Source organism: Neomonachus schauinslandi, chromosome 6 (genome assembly GCF_002201575.2).
Source record: "Neomonachus schauinslandi chromosome 6, ASM220157v2, whole genome shotgun sequence".
Taxonomy (NCBI): Eukaryota; Metazoa; Chordata; class Mammalia; order Carnivora; family Phocidae; genus Neomonachus; species Neomonachus schauinslandi.
In genome coordinates this window covers 2146874-2165343 of record NC_058408.1, presented here as the reverse complement: position 1 = coordinate 2165343, position 18470 = coordinate 2146874, and the positions used below count along the sequence as shown (strand labels likewise).

General features: G+C 62.1%; 1 protein-coding gene across 1 annotated transcript in view; it reads left to right on the top strand.

The window, feature by feature from the left end:
- IQGAP3 (IQ motif containing GTPase activating protein 3) overlaps nucleotides 1-18470 on the top strand; it is a 35398-nt gene that overhangs the window by 13428 nt on the left and 3500 nt on the right. The window contains exons 12-33 of the mRNA XM_044916268.1: nucleotides 546-709; nucleotides 2073-2230; nucleotides 3463-3578; nucleotides 3677-3840; nucleotides 5351-5441; nucleotides 6249-6416; nucleotides 6502-6641; nucleotides 6723-6893; nucleotides 9493-9576; nucleotides 9730-9801; nucleotides 9901-9970; nucleotides 11669-11876; nucleotides 12470-12623; nucleotides 12845-13008; nucleotides 13344-13568; nucleotides 14418-14558; nucleotides 15261-15345; nucleotides 15743-15975; nucleotides 16227-16359; nucleotides 16451-16553; nucleotides 17138-17264; nucleotides 18132-18219. Of these exons, the coding sequence (XP_044772203.1) occupies nucleotides 546-709; nucleotides 2073-2230; nucleotides 3463-3578; nucleotides 3677-3840; nucleotides 5351-5441; nucleotides 6249-6416; nucleotides 6502-6641; nucleotides 6723-6893; nucleotides 9493-9576; nucleotides 9730-9801; nucleotides 9901-9970; nucleotides 11669-11876; nucleotides 12470-12623; nucleotides 12845-13008; nucleotides 13344-13568; nucleotides 14418-14558; nucleotides 15261-15345; nucleotides 15743-15975; nucleotides 16227-16359; nucleotides 16451-16553; nucleotides 17138-17264; nucleotides 18132-18219 (3059 nt within the window). The remainder of the gene's footprint in view (nucleotides 1-545; nucleotides 710-2072; nucleotides 2231-3462; nucleotides 3579-3676; nucleotides 3841-5350; nucleotides 5442-6248; nucleotides 6417-6501; nucleotides 6642-6722; nucleotides 6894-9492; nucleotides 9577-9729; nucleotides 9802-9900; nucleotides 9971-11668; nucleotides 11877-12469; nucleotides 12624-12844; nucleotides 13009-13343; nucleotides 13569-14417; nucleotides 14559-15260; nucleotides 15346-15742; nucleotides 15976-16226; nucleotides 16360-16450; nucleotides 16554-17137; nucleotides 17265-18131; nucleotides 18220-18470) is intronic.

Genomic DNA, 18470 nt, shown 5'->3' with positions numbered 1-18470 from the left:
GAGCCACCCAGGCGCCCTTTTTTTTTTTTTTTAAGATTTATTTATTTGAGGGGCGCCTGGGTGGCTCAGTCGTTGAGCGTCTGCCTTCGGCTCAGGTCGTGGTCTCAGGGTCCTAGGATCGAGCCCTGCATCAGGCTCCATGCTCCGTGGGAGGCCTGCTTCTCCCTCTCCCACTCTCCCTGCTTGTGTTCCCTCTCTCGCTGTGTCTCTCTCTGTCACATAAATAAAATCTTTAAAAAAAAAGAAAAACTATAGTCTTAAAGAAAAAAAGATTTGTTTATTTGAGAGAGAGCATGCGGGGTGTGGGGGAGGGGCAGAGGGAGAGAGTCCCAAGCAGACCCCCTGCAGAGCACGGACCCAGGGCTCCATCTCAGGACCCTGAGATCATGACCTGAGCTGAAACCCAGAGTCAGACGCTCAAGTGACTGGGCCACCCACGCACCCCAAGGCAGAACAATTTTGAAGAGCAGTTGCTAATTTAGCCAGGAGAGTGGGACGGGCCCTGGGTGCCCAGCCTGTGCAGCCCTCTCCCTCCTCCCCTGCAGTGCTCCAGGCCGTGTGCAGGATCAACAGAGCCATCCAGAGCGGGGTGGCCGCTGCTACCGTGAAGGCACTGGCGTGCCCCGAGGCCCGGCTGCCTGCAGTGTACCCCCACGCCCCGGCTGCGTACCAGCACGAGCTGACGGTGCTCCAGCAGCAGCGGGGAGGGGTGAGCCCAGGCCACACCCCCAGTGCAGAGCACCCTCGGCGGGCCTGGGGAGGGACGTGGGCCACCGTCCTTGCCGTCCTTGCCGTCCTTAGCGGGTCCTCGGTGCTAGAGCTCCTGCAAGGGTAGACCCTTCAAGTGGTAAAGCCTAGCCAGCAGACACTGCTCTACACACACTCCTTTAATCATCATTCAATGTTCCCTGTGAGAACATTATCGGGCAAGTAAGATTTCCGTTTTAGAGACAAGGAGAGTGAGATGCAGAGGCGGACACGGCTCCCAACAGCTGTAGCCGGCCGTGCTGGGAGCGAACGCAGAAGCACGGAAGCCCGCGCTGCTCACCGCTCTGTGTGGCCCCCCCGCCCCGTGTCCAGCCAGCGGGGCGGCCCTCCTGGGAGCTGGAATACACCCGAGGTCCAGATAGTCACAGGCAGGGAGAAGGGATGATGTCAGGGTTGGAGGACTTCAGACTAGGAAATGGAGGGAGCAGAGCTGGGAGTAAGTCTGGGAAGGCTTCCTGGAAGAGAGGAGCCCCGTGCAGAATCAGACCCACGGCAGGAATTTTAGAGCATGACTCTGGTCCTGGCCCTGAGGAAGGGCGCGGTCTCCACATGGGCGGCTGCCATCTGGGACGCGTGCTGGGAGGTAACTTCCAGCCCTGTGCCTCCTTGCCCTGTGACCTGTGACCTCAGGCAAGTGAGTGACTGGTCTGCCCCTCAGTTCATGAAGCGGGAGCAGTAATGTATTTAGCACATGGGCTCGTTGTGAGGATTAGAGTCACCGCACGCATTAGCCGTGAGCCTGGCGCGTAAGCCCTGCTGCTGGGGTTCTCCTTGCCGGGATCCTGTCTGTGGGGGACCGGACGGTGCTCCGGACATGCGGAGCAGCTCACGCCGGGGTTTGGAAAGGAGGAGAAGCCTGGGCCACCGAGTGGGGCCAGGGCCTCGGGAGTGTGGTGCAGCACAGAGGGGCCCCTTTGTCCTCCTCTCTGTCCCCCGGGGCCTTGCACACTTCCTGGTGCGTGCTAGGAACCAGCAAGGAGCCCACGGGGCTCACTGGTCGTGTGTGGGCCCTGGAACCCAGGGTGGGTTTAACTTCCATGACTATGGGCTCACCTGGGAAAGGGGAATCGTAATGGCACCTCCCTCCCCGGCCCGATAGGAAGACGAATGATACTGTGTGTGAGGCGCTTACCCACTGAGCACGCGGGGAGCGCTCTCGGGTATCAGGTATGGTTAGCCAGTGAGTGAAGGAGGCCGCTGGGGCTTGGGTTAGAGACCGGGATGCAGGGCCACCTTGAGGGCAGGATGGCGGTGGCCCCAAGCACTTTGCCAGCCCCGTGGGAATCGGCGCTCCCCTGTTGCAGGGGCTCAGCCATGAGGAGCTCTTTGTCGCCGTGGAGATGCTGTCGGCCGTGGTCCTGATCGACCAGGCCCTGGAGGCCGGGGACGTCGGCGGCTTCTGGAGCAGTCTGGTGAACCCCAGCACGGGCCTGGCCCAGGTGGAAGGGGAGAATGCTCAGCGGTGAGGAAGGTTTAACCCCGTGTCCAAAAGGAGGGTGGTGGAGGCAAGACTCGGTTCTGCGTGGAGACCCGCCTTCGGCGCTGTCCTGCGCTGGGCCTGGCCCCTCTCTGGGTCTGTTCGCAGCTCCTTGGCCCGGCCCGTGCCTCGTCCTGGGAGCGGGGCTCAGTCATCCCCCCTTCCTGCATGTTCCGCGCTTCCTAGAGGATCCTTGGGTGCCAGATACTGTCCCGGGGGCTGGGGAACAGAGTGAACAAAACCAAGTTCCTGCTCTCCTACAACCAACTTGCTAGTGGAGGGGGACAGACAGAAGCCAACACGGCAGGACTAGAAGGGAGGACGCCATGGCCCAAACCAGCCTGGGCCAAGGGGGTGAACGGTGGGGATGTGCTGGGGGTTAGGGAAGGCCCTGTTGGTAAGGGGGCTTTGGGAGAGACCTCAGGGCCTCTATGATTGCCGGGGGGCGTGCGGGGCACAGGCTCGGAGCCGGACGGGTGCTGGGCATGGCAGGGTGGAGCAACAGAGACCACGCTGTGGCCTTGGCTTTCCCTGTGAGTGAGAAGGAAGCCGGGGGGCTGGGGGGGCTTCAGCGCGGAGGGGCGGTCCGGGCTACGTTTGCCAGGCTCACTGGCTGCTCAGCGAGGACGGGCTCCCAGGTTGACTGGACAAGCAGGCAGCCTCCAGGCCGGTGTGAGGGACACTTGGCTGAGGGCGGGGGCCGTGGAGGTGGTGAGGGGGAGTCTGGTTTGGGATCTGACGGGATCTGGTTGTGTGTGGATATGGGCTGTGAGAGAGAGTGTGGTTGGATTTGACGCCAAGATCTTTGTCCTCAGAGGTTGGAGTGAATGTTGGCCGAAGTGGGCAGGACTGGGAGACATAGGCTGAACGGGGGTTCAGCTCAGGTCGGGTTTGGGGCGCTCCTCAGGCATTCACAGGGAGGCATGAGGGGGCAGCTGGTCTTCATGAGTGGGCTGCAGGTGTACTCTGGGGAGTCATTAGGATATGGTGTCTCGAGCCAGGAGGTCGGGATAGGGGTATACAGCCTGAGCGGTGGGAGGCTCGGGCATGTAGACGTCAGGGAGGAGACCAGTACAGGAGCTTTGAAAGAACGACCCACAGGGTGCGAAGAGCACCAGGAGCACGTGATGAGCGGGAGGCCGAGCAGTGTTCAGAAGTGCCCTCACTCCCGGCTGACGATGCCCCTGCTGCTCACCCACTCCTCCCCCTGCTGCCAGTTACTTTGATGCTCTGGTGGAGCTGCGACGTGCACTGGACGGGGCCGTCTTGAGCTGGAACGACCTGCAGGCCACTGTGCACCAGGTCAACGCCCAGGTGCAGGAGGAGACCAACCGTGAGTGGAGTCCAGGGCAGGGGGAGGCAGCTGGGCCTGCGTAGCCCATCCTTACCGTAAGTCTGGGCCCAGTGCCCACCTAGATCTCTCTTTCCCAGAGGTCCTCACGGTCAGCCTCATCAACGAGGCTCTGGACCAGGGCAGCCCCGAGAAGACCCTGTCTGCCCTCCTGCTTCCCTCGGCCGGCCTGGACGACGTCAGCCTTCCTGTCGCCCCTCGGTACCATCTCCTCCTCGTGGTGGCCAAGAAGCAGAAGGCCCAGGTGAGGTCTGAGTGGGCTGGGTTGGTCCCCAAAGCAGGAAGAGCATCCCCTGTAGGTAGAGCTGTGCCCAGGATGCACCCTGGGAGAGCCCAGTCTGATGACACAGTCCCTTCTGGGGGTGGAGGGCAGGAGGGGCCGTGGGGGAAGGTGGCCATTGGGCCGGGCCCTGCCCCGAGCTCCCGTTGCCAGCGTGCAGAGAATGGTGGGGCCTTGTAGGTGGCAAGAGCGCAGGCCTGGTGGCCAGGCAACCAGGCTGGACTTCCGTGCTGACACTTAGTGACCACATGACCTCCAGCAAACCCCTAATGTCTCTGAGTTCTGTTTGTTCATCCGTAAAATACTGCGCGTCCTGGTCCTCCATACCTTCCGGAAGGGGGGAATCACCCGCGTCGGAGAGCGTGGCGGGGTTCTGTGTGGCTCCGAGCAGTGCCGAGCAGTTGGGGGCCAGGCCTGCGGACCTGGCTGCTTGGGTTTGCGTCCTGGCGGCCAGCCCTGCATACGTCTCACACCGTTCACTCCCCTGCAAGCGTTTGCCGATAACGAACTTCTCTCCGGGTCAGGGCCGTCGGGGAGCAGGATGGCGGCAGTTCTAGCTAACACGGACTGGGCTCTTCTCTGCCCGTTGTTTGTGTGCTTGGCAAATGTGGGTTCTGAAGAAAGTGCTTTACTTTTATTTTTTTTTTTTTAAGATTTTATTTATTTATTTGAAAGAGAGGGAGAGAGCCTGAGCAGGAGCAGAGGGAGAAGCAGACTCCCTGCTGAGGAAGGATCCCGATGCAGGACTCAATCCCAGGACCCTGGGATCATGACCTGAGCCGAAGGCAGACGCTTAATGACTAGAGCTGGCGCCCCAAGAAAGTGTTTTAGAATGCTGCCTGGAACATAGTGTTCGAGCAAATGTCTATTTAGAAATTTCCCTCTGCTAATGAGGAGCATCGGGAGAGAGCAGAGTCTGGGGTTGGGGTTGGGTGAGGCACGGGAGTGGGGAACCCTGCCTGACCATGTGGCTGAGTGAGTCTGTGGTCGCATATAACCCAGGCACTGCCTGGTGCGGTAGAAGCGTTTAGAGCAGGAGTGGACAGACAGGGTGGAGGTCGGGGTCAAGGTCAGCCTGAGAAGGTGTGCATGGGGGCGCAGGGGAATGGGAAGCAGGGCCAGGAGGCGGGAGCCTCCAGTGTGGGCGTTCCCTGGCTGTGGCTGGGGCACAGGGGCAGGGAAGTGACCTGTTCGGAAGGCGGAGGATATTGAGGGCTTCCAAGGGTTCTGGGAGTGCTGCACCCCAGCCGAGCTGATGCTTGGCCAGCCTGAAAGCAGGCCAGGAAAGAACATTCTGAGCCGGCAGGAGCCCCGGGAAGTGACAAGGCCACGCCTGCACGTGGCAGGTGGAAGGAGCAGGCATGGCTGTCCCTGGGGCTCCTGCAGCCTGCCTGTACTTTGGTTCTCGTGCAGCCGAGCCTGGGGCCTGGGGCAGCTGGCCCGGGCTCTCATCATTCCCATCTCGACTTCCTAGGCGACCGGGGACCCCGGAGCCATGCTCTGGCTAGAAGAAATCCGCCAGGAGGTGGCTAGAGCCAACCAGGACACAGACGCTGCTCAGAGAAGTACATGGGCCTGGGGGCCCCGCAGGAGTCCAGGGGAGGGCTGGGGGGAGGGGTGTGGGCTCCACACTCAGCCCCTCTCCCTTTCAACCTCTGTGGGGAGGTGGGCCAGAACCAGAACAGGGCCTCACCGCTTGGCCTGGACGCTAGGTCTCCTAGCTGCAGCTGGGCAGGGAAGTCTCAGGGGCTGAGAGCTCACTCCACGCCTTCTGGGTGCTCGCCCCGAAGCGTGAGCATGGGAAATCAGGCGGTGGCCAAAGGTCCACCCCATCCTGTGCTGGTACCTGGAGTTCGGGGTCCCGCTGTCAGCTCCGGTCATGGGGGGCAGGAAAGACTGGCTGTGAGGACAAGTGGGCAGGACCAGTGCAGACACCGGCGTTCTGTGGGTCCTAATAGTGTCTGGGGTCCCTCTGTCCGTTTGTCTGTCTGAGTGACACGAAGGCAGGTGTCGCACTTCTTGGATTTTATTCTCCTCTGAAAAAACTGCCTTGAGGTTCTCTGCCTGCATTCTGCCTTTGAGCTTCTGTACAAGAGACCTGAGGCTGTCCTTTGACCCAGCCCCAGCCAGCTCCATGCTTCCTCCTCCAGGAAGCCTTCCTCGACTGCTGCCTTTTCCTCCAGGCACAGCTGTATGCTGCTGTGTTCATCTGGGTCTGCACCCATGCTCGGATGTGCCCTGTCCCTTCCCATCAGATGGGGGGGGTTGTGTCCCCCTTTTTTGAATCCCTCCCCCATGGACAGGACAGGGCCCAGGGGAGGGACTTGGGGAACGGGTGAGGACCAACCACTCCCTCCCGATGCCCCTGTCAGTGGCTCTCGGTGTGGCCGCCATCAATCAGGCCATCAGGGAGGGCAAGGCAGCCCAGACAGAGCGGGTGTTACGGAACCCCACCGTGGCCCTCCGAGGGGTGGTTCCCCACTGTGCTGACAGCTACCAGCGGGTCCTGGAAGAAGCCATGGCAAAGAAGCAGCACCCAGGTAATGGCCCGGCCTCACCCTCTGTGTCTCCGCCGGCCCCCGCCGCCGCCTCCGAGCCTTCTCTCCTCACTTGGCTTCTGCTCAGCAGACACTGCGCTCTGGGTCCGACACGACATGAAGGACGGCTCAGCCTACTACTTGCACCTGCAGACCTTCCAGGGGACCTGGGAGCGGCCCGCTGGCTGCCGCCTGAATAAGTCCCACCTGACTCGGGAGGAGATCCAGGTTGGCAGAGGCCCTGCGGGGGAGGGGGCGGGGGACGGGGCCCCCACCCACCAGGTGCCACAGGCTCTCTCCCGCCTGCAGTCGGCCGTCACCAGGGTCACCGCCGCCCACGACCGCCAACAGCTCTGGAAGGCCAACATCAGCCTTGTCATCCAGCTCCAGGCCCGCCTGCGCGGCTTCCTGGTCCGGCAGGCGTTTGCGGAACGCTCCCACTTCCTGAGGACCTGGCTGCCGGCGGTCATCAAGATCCAGGTGGCGGGCTCTGGCCTTCGAGATCGTCAGGGCCGGGCTTATCTGAGCTTCAGGGCTTCCTTCCTGCTTGCTTTTTGCTGAGTGGAGGGGGATGACCTGGCCTCAGCAGTAGGGATTCGGAGCGTGCTGTCTAGAGTCTGGATTGCCTGGCTTTGGGTCCCAGCTCCGGCACAGGCAGCCGTGTGACCTCGACAGGCGCTCACTCGGCCCGTTTCCCCACCTGCAGAATGGGCGTGCGAACATTGTAGCACCCCGTGTAGGTTTGTTGTGCGGGCCTCTGAACGGTGCCTGGCTGGCAGGCGCTTACTGTCACCTTCGCTGTCCCCAGAGCAAGAGCCCTTCGTCGCCTCCCTGTGGGGAGGTGGGAGTGACATTTAGTAAGCCCACGATGGGCTCCAGGTACGAGGACCTCCTGAGCTGGGTAAACAGGACAGGGTGGACCAGCCCGAGGCGAGGCGCTCCCTCTTCTCTCCCTCTGGCCCTGTGGCTGGTCCAGTGTGGCCGCGGGTGGAGCCCATGAGTAACTGGGAAGATGGGCTTCAGGCCCGCCCGCTTTACAAGCCAGGAAAGATGGGAGTTGAGCAAACAGACCCCAGGTAGATGTGACCTGAAGGCCGCGCGGCGCAAAGGTTCTTTATTGACTAAACGTCTGCAAGGATGCCCCCTGGGCTGGGCAAGGGCAGGAGACCGATGGGACACATGAGTGACCACAGCTCCCCCAGCAGGACCTGGAGCACAGCTGACGTTAGATGCTGTGATGGTGGGGACAGGAGGGCAGCCCCAAGAGCCCGGGGGTGGGAGGACGCTGCGCGGGCGGGCATGTAGCCCTCAGGAACGAGCCAGCGGGTGCAGGGTAGTGATTGGGGGCTCAGGCTTTAGAGTCAGAGGCTGGAGTTTGCCCCCTCGTCCTCTCGCTTCTGGGTCATACGACCTTGGGCACCTCTCCTAAGCCTGCTCCAACACCATTTCTTTTTCACAGCGACAGTCCTCACCTCGCGTGTGGATTGTGCGGGCTCAGCGGGAAAGTACACGGGACGCTGAGTGCGGTGAGCCCTCCGTGGGTGGCAGCCATTAGAACGTGTTAAATTGTAGGGCGCTGGTCCCAGGACTCAGTACAGAACCTTGGTAATTAGCATTTAGTGGTCTGATCACGGAGATGCCTCCCTCCTGAGCTTGGACTGGAATTTCACATGCAAACTAAAGAGCTGAAACGCCACAGCGGGAGAGGGCGCGGGGTCAGAGGGCACGTGTGCCACCAGCCCTGGGGCTGTGCGGGCTCTGGCCTGGGTCCTGGCAGAGGCCCGGAGCCTCAGGGAAGTAGGAGTCAGAAGTGGGGCTCCCGGAAGCTCCGAGCCCGGCTGAGCTGCACATCAGGTCCTGACTTCTGACCGGTCCAGACTGGGAGGCCTCTTCTCTAAGGGGGAAGAGCTGAGAGGGGTCCCCTGAGAGGGACAGCCGCGCCTGGGCAAGGAGAGGAAGCAGTGCTAAGGAAACGCTCGGGTGGGGGCGGGGGGCTCCCTGGCCCCAGGCTCTAGGTGGACAGCTGCCATCCCAGGCCGCGCTGCCTCTTACATCCTGTCCCAACAGAGCGACGGGGTCAGCCATGGGGTGGAATGCGGCCAGCAGAGCGGCTTTAGGAAGGGCTGAGAGGACTGTTGGATGAACGGGGATGCTCTGAACACGCCAGTCTGCTGCAGTGTCCGCGGTGGAGGACCGTGCAGGGCCTGAGTGCCCAGGAGATGTTTCACGTGGGCCCGAAAAGACAGGAGGGATTGCAGGGGTCAGGGGCCAGAGCGTCACCACGCACATTTAGAAGGAAGTGCAACCTCTGAAGAGGCTGGAGTCACTAAGAAGGAAGGGACCACCGGAGAGTCGTGTGGGGTCAGGTGGTTGAGAACTTAGGGAAGCTCTGGGGCTGAGAGACATAGCCCAGGTGGTTCTTGAGGAAAACTGATCTCACAGGAGCTTGCTGTGAAAGGGGCGAGGCCCCTAAGGGGGAGGGGAGCCTCCAGGTTTGTGTTTTAGAGACCAGAGTGGGTGTGGTTTACAGAGGAGCCGGTCATCCCAGCCCCTGAGGGCAGACCAGCTGGGGCGGGGCGCCGTTGGGGGCAGGCTGGCGGGGGTGGGGTGCTGGCGAGGCAAGCAGCGTGAGCTAGGGGAGCCTCCGCGGCCTGCGGCCCACACGGCCTCAGTAGAGGTGGGCTGCGAGGTTCTGTGCCTGCCCACGCCTTCCGTCCGAGCCCCGTGTGCCTCCCCAGACTGCACATGAGTGCATCTGGGGGGACCTAGTGCGTGCCCTGAAGTCAGCGTAGACTTCGTTAACATCTTTACAGCTTGGGTCTTCCAGTTGGGTTCCGTGACGGTGCGTGGGGTGGATTGCACGTGTGTGTGTGTGTGTGTGTGCTTGCATGCGTGTGTGTGGGACCAGGGAGGGTGCTGCAGAGTGTGCTTGGCTGGTGCGGTCTCCCCGTGAGGGTAGCCATACTCTGAGAGTGGGGCTGGTTTCCCCTCCCCCTCCCCCGCCCCGCGCCCCCCGGGATGGCCTCTCTGGCCGGCAGGGGCCAGCGGAGATCGCCCCCTCTCCTGTCCTGACGCACAGGCTCACTGGCGGGGTTACAGGCGGCGGAAGGCGTACCGGGAGCGGCTGCGGTATTTCAGAGCAAACTCGGATGCTGTGATCAAGGTAGCTGCCGCTGCCGCGGGGAGGGGGGAGGCTCCTGTCTCCCGAGGGGCCTCCGAGCCGATCGTTAGTCCTCTCGCCGCCTCTGGAGATGGCTGGCCCGGGTCCGAGGGCCGGTGCCTGAGCATGCAGCTCAGAGGCAGCATGTGTCCTCAGATCCAGGCCTGGGCCCGGATGTGGGCAGCTCGGAGGCGATACCGGAGGCGTCTGGGATACTTCCAGAAGAATGTGAGTGCATCCTGCTGCCCCGTCCCCATGCCCAGCCTTCGCCCAGGAGAACCAGGCGAGGACAGCCAGTAAGCCTTTCCCCACCTGCGTTCGCGGCAGGTTAAGTCCATTGTGAAGATCCAGGCATTCTTCCGCGCCCAGAAGGCCCGGGATGACTACAGGATGTTAGGTACGCTGCCTGGGCCCCTCTCTTCGCTGTGAGTAAACTGCCCATTCTCCCTCCTCTGCGAGTGCATGGCTTTCGATAGTCAACAGGGCAGAGGTTATGCCACTCCGTGGCTTACAACTGGGCTTTGGAGAAGTTGTCTGTCCTTCTTGAGCTCCTTCCTCATCAACAGCTGATGCTTGAGCAAGCCTTGAGCAAGCCTCTGGACCCGGGGTGCATGTGGGAGTGAGGACATGTGCTCTGCCTTTGGGGATCCCTCAGGCTGGAGGGAGAGACAGGAATTTCCCTGGAGTCGGGCAGGTCTAGATATCCCTCCCGGGGCCGCACAGCAGGAAAAGAGAAGGTACGAGACGTCTGTACAGGAACGTCGTCGAATAAGGGCTGTAGCCAAAGCCCCCGCCCACCCCAGAAACAGCCTGGTCACGGGGAAGGCTCCCCTCGGCAGGTGCTTGCCGTCCCGGGCTTCAGTGATCTCCCCATTGCTGCCACCAAAGCAAACAGGGAAGGGTCTTCTCCCCCTGGAGTCCACGCCTTCTTGCACTTTGCCTTCTTGTGTGGCCCGGAGCTCCCCCAGCTCCGTCCCTCTGTGGGCCCGCATGCGTGAAGCCTTATACGGTGCTGGGACCTCAGTGCCAGCAGCAAATGGCACTCCCTTGTCCTGTCCCTCAGTCCCCTTTGTGGGGTGTGCATCTAAAGCCTCACACAGGTCCTGGGCTGCTTTCGGCTCCTGTTTTTAAAGACCAGAAGCCCAGCCTCGGAGGTCCTCCTCTTTGTGAGGTGGACCCAGGGTCCATTTCCAAGTTGGCCTCCAGCCCTTGGGTTCTGTAAGATGTGGGCCTTTTCCCTTCTGGGCCTGAGGCGACACTCATGGGCTTCAAGTAGAATGCACGGCACCGGCTACATGTCCTTAACCACTCTGAGCCTGTCCTGCCCATGGGGTGCCGCCAGTCCCTCTCTGACTGTGGGCACTCAGCCCATCTGAGGAGCAAATTGGAGTAGGGGTTCGTCAGAGGGAGCTAGGGCTCTGACCTGGGGCTGGGAGGTCTCTGGTGTGGGCCCTGGTTGGGGGCAAGCAAGGGGTGGACCCCTCATCCATCATACCTGGCTATCACCTAGGGAGCTTGGGGACAGGACTGGCTTGAGGCATTCCACTGCCCCCTTGGCACAAGCAGAACCAGTTAGAAAAGTGCTGGGCGGGCGCCTGGGTGGCTCAGTTGGTTAAGCGACTGCCTTCGGCTCAGGTCATGATCCTGGAGTCCTGGGATCGAGTCCCGCATCGGGCTCCCTGCTCGGCGGGGAGTCTGCTTCTCCCTCTGACCCTCCTCCCTCTCATGTGCTCTCTCTCTCTCAAATAAAAAAAAAATAACAGGGCGCCTGGGTGGCTCAGTCGGTTAAGCGACTGCCTTCGGCTCAGGTCATGATCCTGGAGTCCCGGGATCGAGTCCCGCATCGGGCTCCCTGCTCAGCAGGGGGTCTGCTTCTCCCTCTGACTCTCCCCCCTCTCATGCTCTCTGTCTCTCATTCTCTCTGTCTCAAATAAATAAATAAAATCTTTAAAAAAAAAAAAAGAAAAGTGCTGGGCGTTGGGGACCTGTTGGCCTCAAGCAGGATGGGGACCAAGGGCTAGTAACCAGCAGGGGGCTGGCGAGAAAGCCTCTGGGAGGGCACCGCCAGTCCTGACACCTGTCCCCTTCCCGCCAGTCCACGCACCCCATCCCCCTCTCCGCGTGGTATGCAGATTTGCCCACCTCTTGAATCAAAGCCAGGAGGACTTCCTGGCTGAGGCTGAGCTGCTGAAGCTCCAGGAGGAGGTGGTCCGGAAAATCCGGTCCAATCAGCAGCTACAGCAGGACCTCAACCTCATGGACATCAAGATCGGCCTGCTGGTAAAGAACCGGATCACCCTGCAGGTGAGCGGCCAGCCCCTCCTGCGTCCAGCCGCTCCCGGGGACTCGCTCCAGCAGTCCCTGCCCTTCCGGTGATCGGTGGGGGCCAGTGACCGGGCGGATGGAGCCTTGCTGTGAAATGAGAGCGCCTGCCTCTGCTTCTTTGTCATGGATGTGGGCTGCCCGTGTGATCTCGAGGTCTGTTTCCTCCTTGGGAAGCAGGGAGAGTCCGAGTGCGCACCTTGCCAGGCCAGCGTAGAGGTAGACACGAAGCTCCTCCGACAGTGAATGGGCAGGCAGACGTGCAGCGATGGGGAGGAGTGAGAGCTCCAGCTCAAGACAGCAAAAACCCACAGACATGACGTCAGGGCCTGGAGACCCGGTTCTCTGCGGGGACTCCCCCTGTGAGAGCGGAGGAGCTAGACCGAGTGTCAGGGTGGCTGGGGTGGGGGGCCCTCCGCGTCCCAGAACTGTTGATCTCTCGCTCGTGCCGTGAATGCCTTGAATGGCAGAAAGTCCCGGCTCTTCAAGGTGCTGATGCTGACCGTCCGCTCCGCTCTGTGCTGGCCCACCCTCCCCCCACACCCTCCCCACCCCCCCCCCCCCCCCCCCCGGGGGGGGTGGTCTCCCACTGCAAGAAGCTGACCAAGAAGAACAAGGAGCACCTGGCGGGCATGATGGTTCTGGACAAGCAGAAGGGACTGAAGTCGCTGAGCAAAGAGAAAAGGCAGAAGCTAGAAGCTTACCAACACCTCTTCTACCTGCTCCAGGTGAGGAGAGGACCCCACCATCCCTGAAGGGTCTGGGGCCTCGAGGCCTTTCTCTCCACATACGGTGTCCTTTTCCAACCCTAATGCCTTGACCCCAGAGACAGAGACAGTGCCCTCCTGTTTGTCCTCCGAGGAAGCTCCTGGCAGGAGAGACTTTCTTTGTCCGATCGCTAGTCCTGCAGGCGCCTCGTAAGCCACTCCCGTTCCCCCGCTGCTTGCAGACACAACCCATCTACCTGGCCAAGCTGATCTTTCACATGCCGCAGAACAAAACCACCAAGTTCGTGGAGTCAGTGATTTTCAGCCTGTACAATTATGCCTCCAGCCGCCGCGAGGCCTACCTGCTGCTGCAGTTATTCAAGACCACGCTCCAGGAGGAGATCAGGTAGGCTCCGCACGTGCCGAGGGACGCGGGGGGGATGGCCGGGCTGCCGCTGCGGGCTCCTTCGCCCAGTGAGAATTTGCGGAGGTTGGCGGGGAGAAACGGAATCAGAAGACCTCTTTTCTCAGCCTCCTGAGGCCCGGAGGACCTCTCCGAGGACAGATGGAGGGAGGCCGGGGCGGAAGGTTAGCGCACAGGCCAAGATCCAGCTGTTGGGACCTGCCTTCAGAGGAGGCATCCAGAGTGGGCTTTGAAGAGCCAAAATCTCAAGAAGGAAGCACAGCTGTTTGTCCTACCCAGAGGCAGGAGACCAGCTTCCGTGACCTCTTGAACCGTAGGTCAAAGTTGGAGAGGCCCCAGGACATGGTGACCGGCAACCCCACGGTGGTGAGGCTGGTGGTGAGGTTCTACCGGAACGAGCGGGGCCAGAGTGCCCTGCGGGAGATCCTGGGCAGAGTCATCCAGGATGTGCTGGAGGACAGGACGCTGAGCATCCACACTGACCCCGTTCACCTGTACAAGAGCTGGATCAACCAGAGCGAGGCCCAGACCGGACAGCGCAGGTGAGCAACGGCACAGGGAGAGCTCCCTGGACCGGCTTGCTCTGGGGCCTCCCGGGGGCAGCGTATCAGTGAGCGTGCGGACGGATGCAAATCGGCCGGCCGCCCTATCGGATGAAATAAAGTAGCCTTTTCGACCCCCCTCTGGTAATTTACATGGAGCTGGTGTGCTTCACACAAAATGAACACAGATGAGTATGCAAATGTGTTTAATTGCCATGTCCTGCTTGCAAATGATACGTCCAATTGGCCAGGAGTTGGGACCTGGACTCCTTATTGACAGGGGATAGCTGAATGTTCAGATTTCCAGATAAGTAGACCAATAAGGCAGCGGCGGCTGGGTCGGGCCTGTAGATACGGGGCGTTGCTCAGGTGCGTGGGTCCCTAGGCAGTAGGGCCGCCGAGGAGCAGCCCGTTCTGGGGGCTTCTCCTGTGGCATATGGGCTTATAGGTCGTCTTCCCAATTGCCCCAACTGCCAAAGACTAGATGCAGGGTAGCCGTGGCCTCCAGCTCCCCTGAGGAGTCCTCTACACACTGCGGCTTGTCCATCCGTCCTACTCTCGCCCACCCGCCATGGGCCCTGCAACTCTTTCTTCTTCACCTTCCACCCACGTTGCTCCATTCCTTCGGAGACCTTTCTCTTGGTCTGGTCTGGTCCCCTTGAGCACGCTGGGCTGCCCTTAGTGTGGGTGTGCATGTGGGTGTGCACGTGTCTACGTGTGCGTTTGTGTGCATGTGCGCACGTGCGTCGGGGGGGTCCTGCTATTAGGTAAAGAGTTCAGGGGGGTGGGGCTTCGGGAGGGGAGGCTGTGGGAGGGGCTCTGGCTGATACCTTGGCTCTCTGCCCACAGCCACCTCCCCTACGATGTCACCCCAGAGCAGGCCTTGAGCCACCCCGAGGTCCAGAGACGATTGGACATCTCCCTCCGCAGCCTCCTTGCCATGACCGACAAGTTCCTTGTGGCCATCATGTCCTCTGTGGAGCAGATCCCGTACGTGCATCCGCCCCGCCCCAGCCAGGCCTCTGGGAGCTGAACCCTGGGAGGTGGAAGGAGATTGAATTTGTCGGTGGCACATCCATAATAGGAATCGTGATAATAAAGTCTAGCACGTCTGGATATCACTGTACCATTATACGCTACTTCCACAAACATCATTTCACTAGATTCTCACAAAAACCCAGAGCTAGAGAGAGTAAAAACGCTGGCCTCGGTTTTCCAGAGCAGGGGGCAAACCTGCAGGGGAAGGGAGTCTTGTAAGCCGCCATCTGGTTCGTGGTGGAGGCAGGACTGGAGCTCCTACTCCGGTCCCTGCTTGTCCTCATGTCCTGCCTGCAGACCCTCCCAGCCCCTCCCGGGTGCTCTGTGATGAGACAAGGCTGGCCTCTTCGGAGGCTCCCGGGCCGTCCTGAGACATGGTTCTGGCTGTGTCACATGCCCAGGGGACAAGCTGAAGGTGCCACTGTGGGGGAAGGTAGGCCAAATCCGGGGCTCTGGGGTGTCCCCAGGGGACACTGGAGAGAGGCAAAGCCGAGGCCCTCAGGCCAGGCCGCAGGCTGCACACCAGCCCCGGGTACTGGCTGTGGATAGTGGGGGGCCAGTGCGCCAGGCCCGGGCAAGTAAGGAGGCAGCACTTGTGGGCACTGAGCTCTGGCAGCATGGCGGGACCACAGCGCACGCACACGTTGTCCCCAGGTACGGGATGCGGTATGTGGCCAAGGTCCTGAAGACCACTCTGGCAGAGAGGTTCCCTGATGCCTCGGAAAACGAGGTCTACAAGGCAAGTGCCATCTGTCCTCCCCAGATTCCAGAGCTCTCCTTTGTCCTCCTGGTGCCTGTGAACCCCTGCACTGAGACAAAAGGATAGAAAACCCTGTGCTGTAAAAATCCCAGCGGGACGGCCTTCTCCGCCCCGGCTCAGCAGCAGGCCTTCTGCTGGCAGGTGCAAAGGCAGCTGGGCCGTGAGCGAACAGGGCGGGAGCCCTGGACTTGTCAGGAGGTCTGGGTTCCGGTCCCGGCTCCTGCTCACGTTTTGCGGTGTGACCTTGAGTGGGTGTTTCGTGGAACATGACAGGGTTGGCCCACGTGGTCCCTCCCAGCCACGGGAGCTGGGGAGTGGGGCAGGGGTGCCAAGGCAGACCCCAGGGCGCTCCTGGGATGGTTTCCTCTGCCCTCAGGTGGTCGGGAACCTCCTGTACTACCGCTTCCTGAACCCAGCCATCGTGGCCCCCGACGCCTTCGACATTGTGGCCATGGCCGCAGGCGGCGCCCTGGCCACCTCCCAGCGGCATGCGCTCGGGGCTGTGGCTCAAGTCCTGCAGCATGCTGCGGCGGGCAAGGCCTTCTCCGGGGAGAGCAGACACCTGCAGGCCTTGAACGACTACCTGGAGGAGACGCATCTCAAGTTCAGGTCTGTCCCCTTCTCCTCCTCCTCCTCCTGCCTTCTGTTGTGCCCCACCTGCCTCTCTGCAGTTCTTGAAGAAGCGTCGCATGGAGGTGAAGCGTGTAGTTAGCGAGCCGGAGGGTGGATTGTTGGAAGGACTACCCAGTGGGCTGGAGAGGACCCTGGGGGGGCGGGGGGGCCTGCTGGGCACTGCGGGGGGGAACAGCATGGGGGGTGCTGCCTGCCCCACCCCTCCCATACCCTTCCTCTGGAGATAGGAGGTTCGTGTGCCGAGCCTGCCAGGTCTCGGAGCCAGAAGAGCGCTTTGCGATGGACGAGTACTCGGACATGGTGGCTGTGGCCAAGCCCATAGTGTACATCACCGTCGGGGAGCTGGTCAACATGCACAGGGTGAGGGGTGCAGCCGGGGGTCGCTGGGGGGCCGGCCCTCGGAGGAACGCCCCACTCGGGCCTGCATCTGCTGGGCTGCTCTGACCTGCAGCTGCTGCTGGAGCACCAGGACTGGGTCGCCCCCGACCACTGCGACCCGCTGCATGAGCTCCTGGAGGACCTCGGGGAGCTGCCCACCGTCCCTGACCTCATCGGTGCGTGCCGTGCTGGGCCGGGGGGCCGGCTGGGGGGCCTGCAGGGAGGATGGCAGGCGGGTGAGCACGCCCGGCCTGGAGTACTTGTTAAGTCGGGGATGCGAGCCAGGGAGCCTGTCGGCGCGCGCCCCTCCTCTCTTCCCCGGTCCTAAGATGGACACGTGGACATGGGCTGATAGGAAGAAAGGGGACAGACAGTAGGGGGACCCAGTGCTGTCATGGAAATGGCCGACCAAATCACGTGAGAGAGACGTGGATGGATGCGGGTCTGTTTTGAGTCTCTAAGGGTTTCTGACAGGAGCTGTGGAATGAGAGGAACGGTCCAGGGGTGGAAGGTCAGGGTGGGGGTGGTGACAGGTTGGGAGCCGGAAACTCCAGGCCCCTGGTCCGAAGGTGTTGGTCGGAGGCTGAGCTCTGGGCGACAGCCCTCCCATCGGTGCTGAGGGCTGAGGGCCGAGGGCCAGGGTGCCGCCTTGCACAGTGTGGACACGCTTCTCCCGGGCTGGAGGTGCACGGGGCAGGCGGCTAGCATGGCTGTCCGGGCACGTGCACGCACGCTGGTCTCATCCGTCGCCCCACCTCAGGGGAGGGCGTGGCCGCAGATGGGAGCCCGGACCTGAGCAAGCTGGAGGTGTCCCTGACGCTCGCCAACAAGTTTGAAGGGCTAGAGACGGACGCAGGCGACACCAGTGCCCGGAGCCTGCTTCTGAGGTGGGTGAGGCCGCCTCGGCCGGGGCCTTGGCCCCTCCATCGTCTTCCTGGGCTGCCGTCCCTCGGGCAGTTCTCCCCGAGGCCTCAGCGGCGCTGCCCTCGCCGGGACTCTGTGTCCCCTCGGCCTTGGCTCTGGGCTTCGGCTGAAGGCCGGGGGAGACTTGGGATGCGGTATCACCTGATGTTGGCATGCTGTCGCGCTGTCTACCAAATGCTTTTTGACGTGTTACTGTTTGACCTGAGGGACAACTGTGACGTTGGGGATGGTTTCCCTGCTGTACGGTCCAGAGACACGGGGGCGAAGTGGCCTGCCGGAAGTCATGGTCAGGAGAGGGGCCTGGAGCTTCCCGTCCCCAGTTCTGTGAGCATGAGGGGGGCGCCCAGCAGGGCTGGCTAGCCATCCGGGCAGAAGAGGAGCCAAGTAGCCACCTCAGTCCTGCACCAGCAGGCAGCCCCCTCCCCGCACCCATCCACCCAGTAAACCAGGGAGCCAGGTGGTCAGCTTTGTCTTACCACCGAAGGCCTCCTAGCAGGGTGGGGCCAGGCGAGAACACACAGCCAGAGCCCCCAGGAGGAGGAAGGTGGCCGTCAGCAGAAGGGACATCGGAGCTGGGGAAGGTCTCCCAGACAAGGGAGTGCGTCCTTCAGCCCCAGGACTCGCGGTGACAGTCTGTGGGAGGGCCCTCTCAGCAGAGGGCAGGGGTGAGGCAGCACGGTGCGTGCACACTGAGACCCCTCAGCCCACCATGACGTCTCCTGACCTCCCAAGCGACCCTGGCAGCCATGACGCGGCCAGGGTCCGCTCCCTCTCAGTTCCCGGCCAGCCCCATGTCCAGCCCCCTCCCTGCCCTTCCTGGCCTCCTGCAGCACCAAGCAGATGCTAGCCGACGTCATGCAGTTCCAGCCTGGGGACTCCCTCGAGGAGATGCTGTCCTTCCCCGCGACCAGAGAGCAGGTGAGTGGCCAGGTCGCTCGCAAGCACTGTGTGTGCATCCCCCAGCCTACCAGCCCCGCCCGTTCCTTCCCCCAGACCCGCCCACAGCCTGCTGCAAGCAGGCAGCTGTGCTCCCCAGAACCACGCTGGGGCTCCCCCTGCAACAAGAGTGAGCTCCGCAAGGACACCTGCCCCGGGGGCCGAGCTGAGCGCTGCGGGTGGCGGTCTGGGCAGCTGTCCTGGATGGCGCCGGAGGACTGGCACCGGGCGGG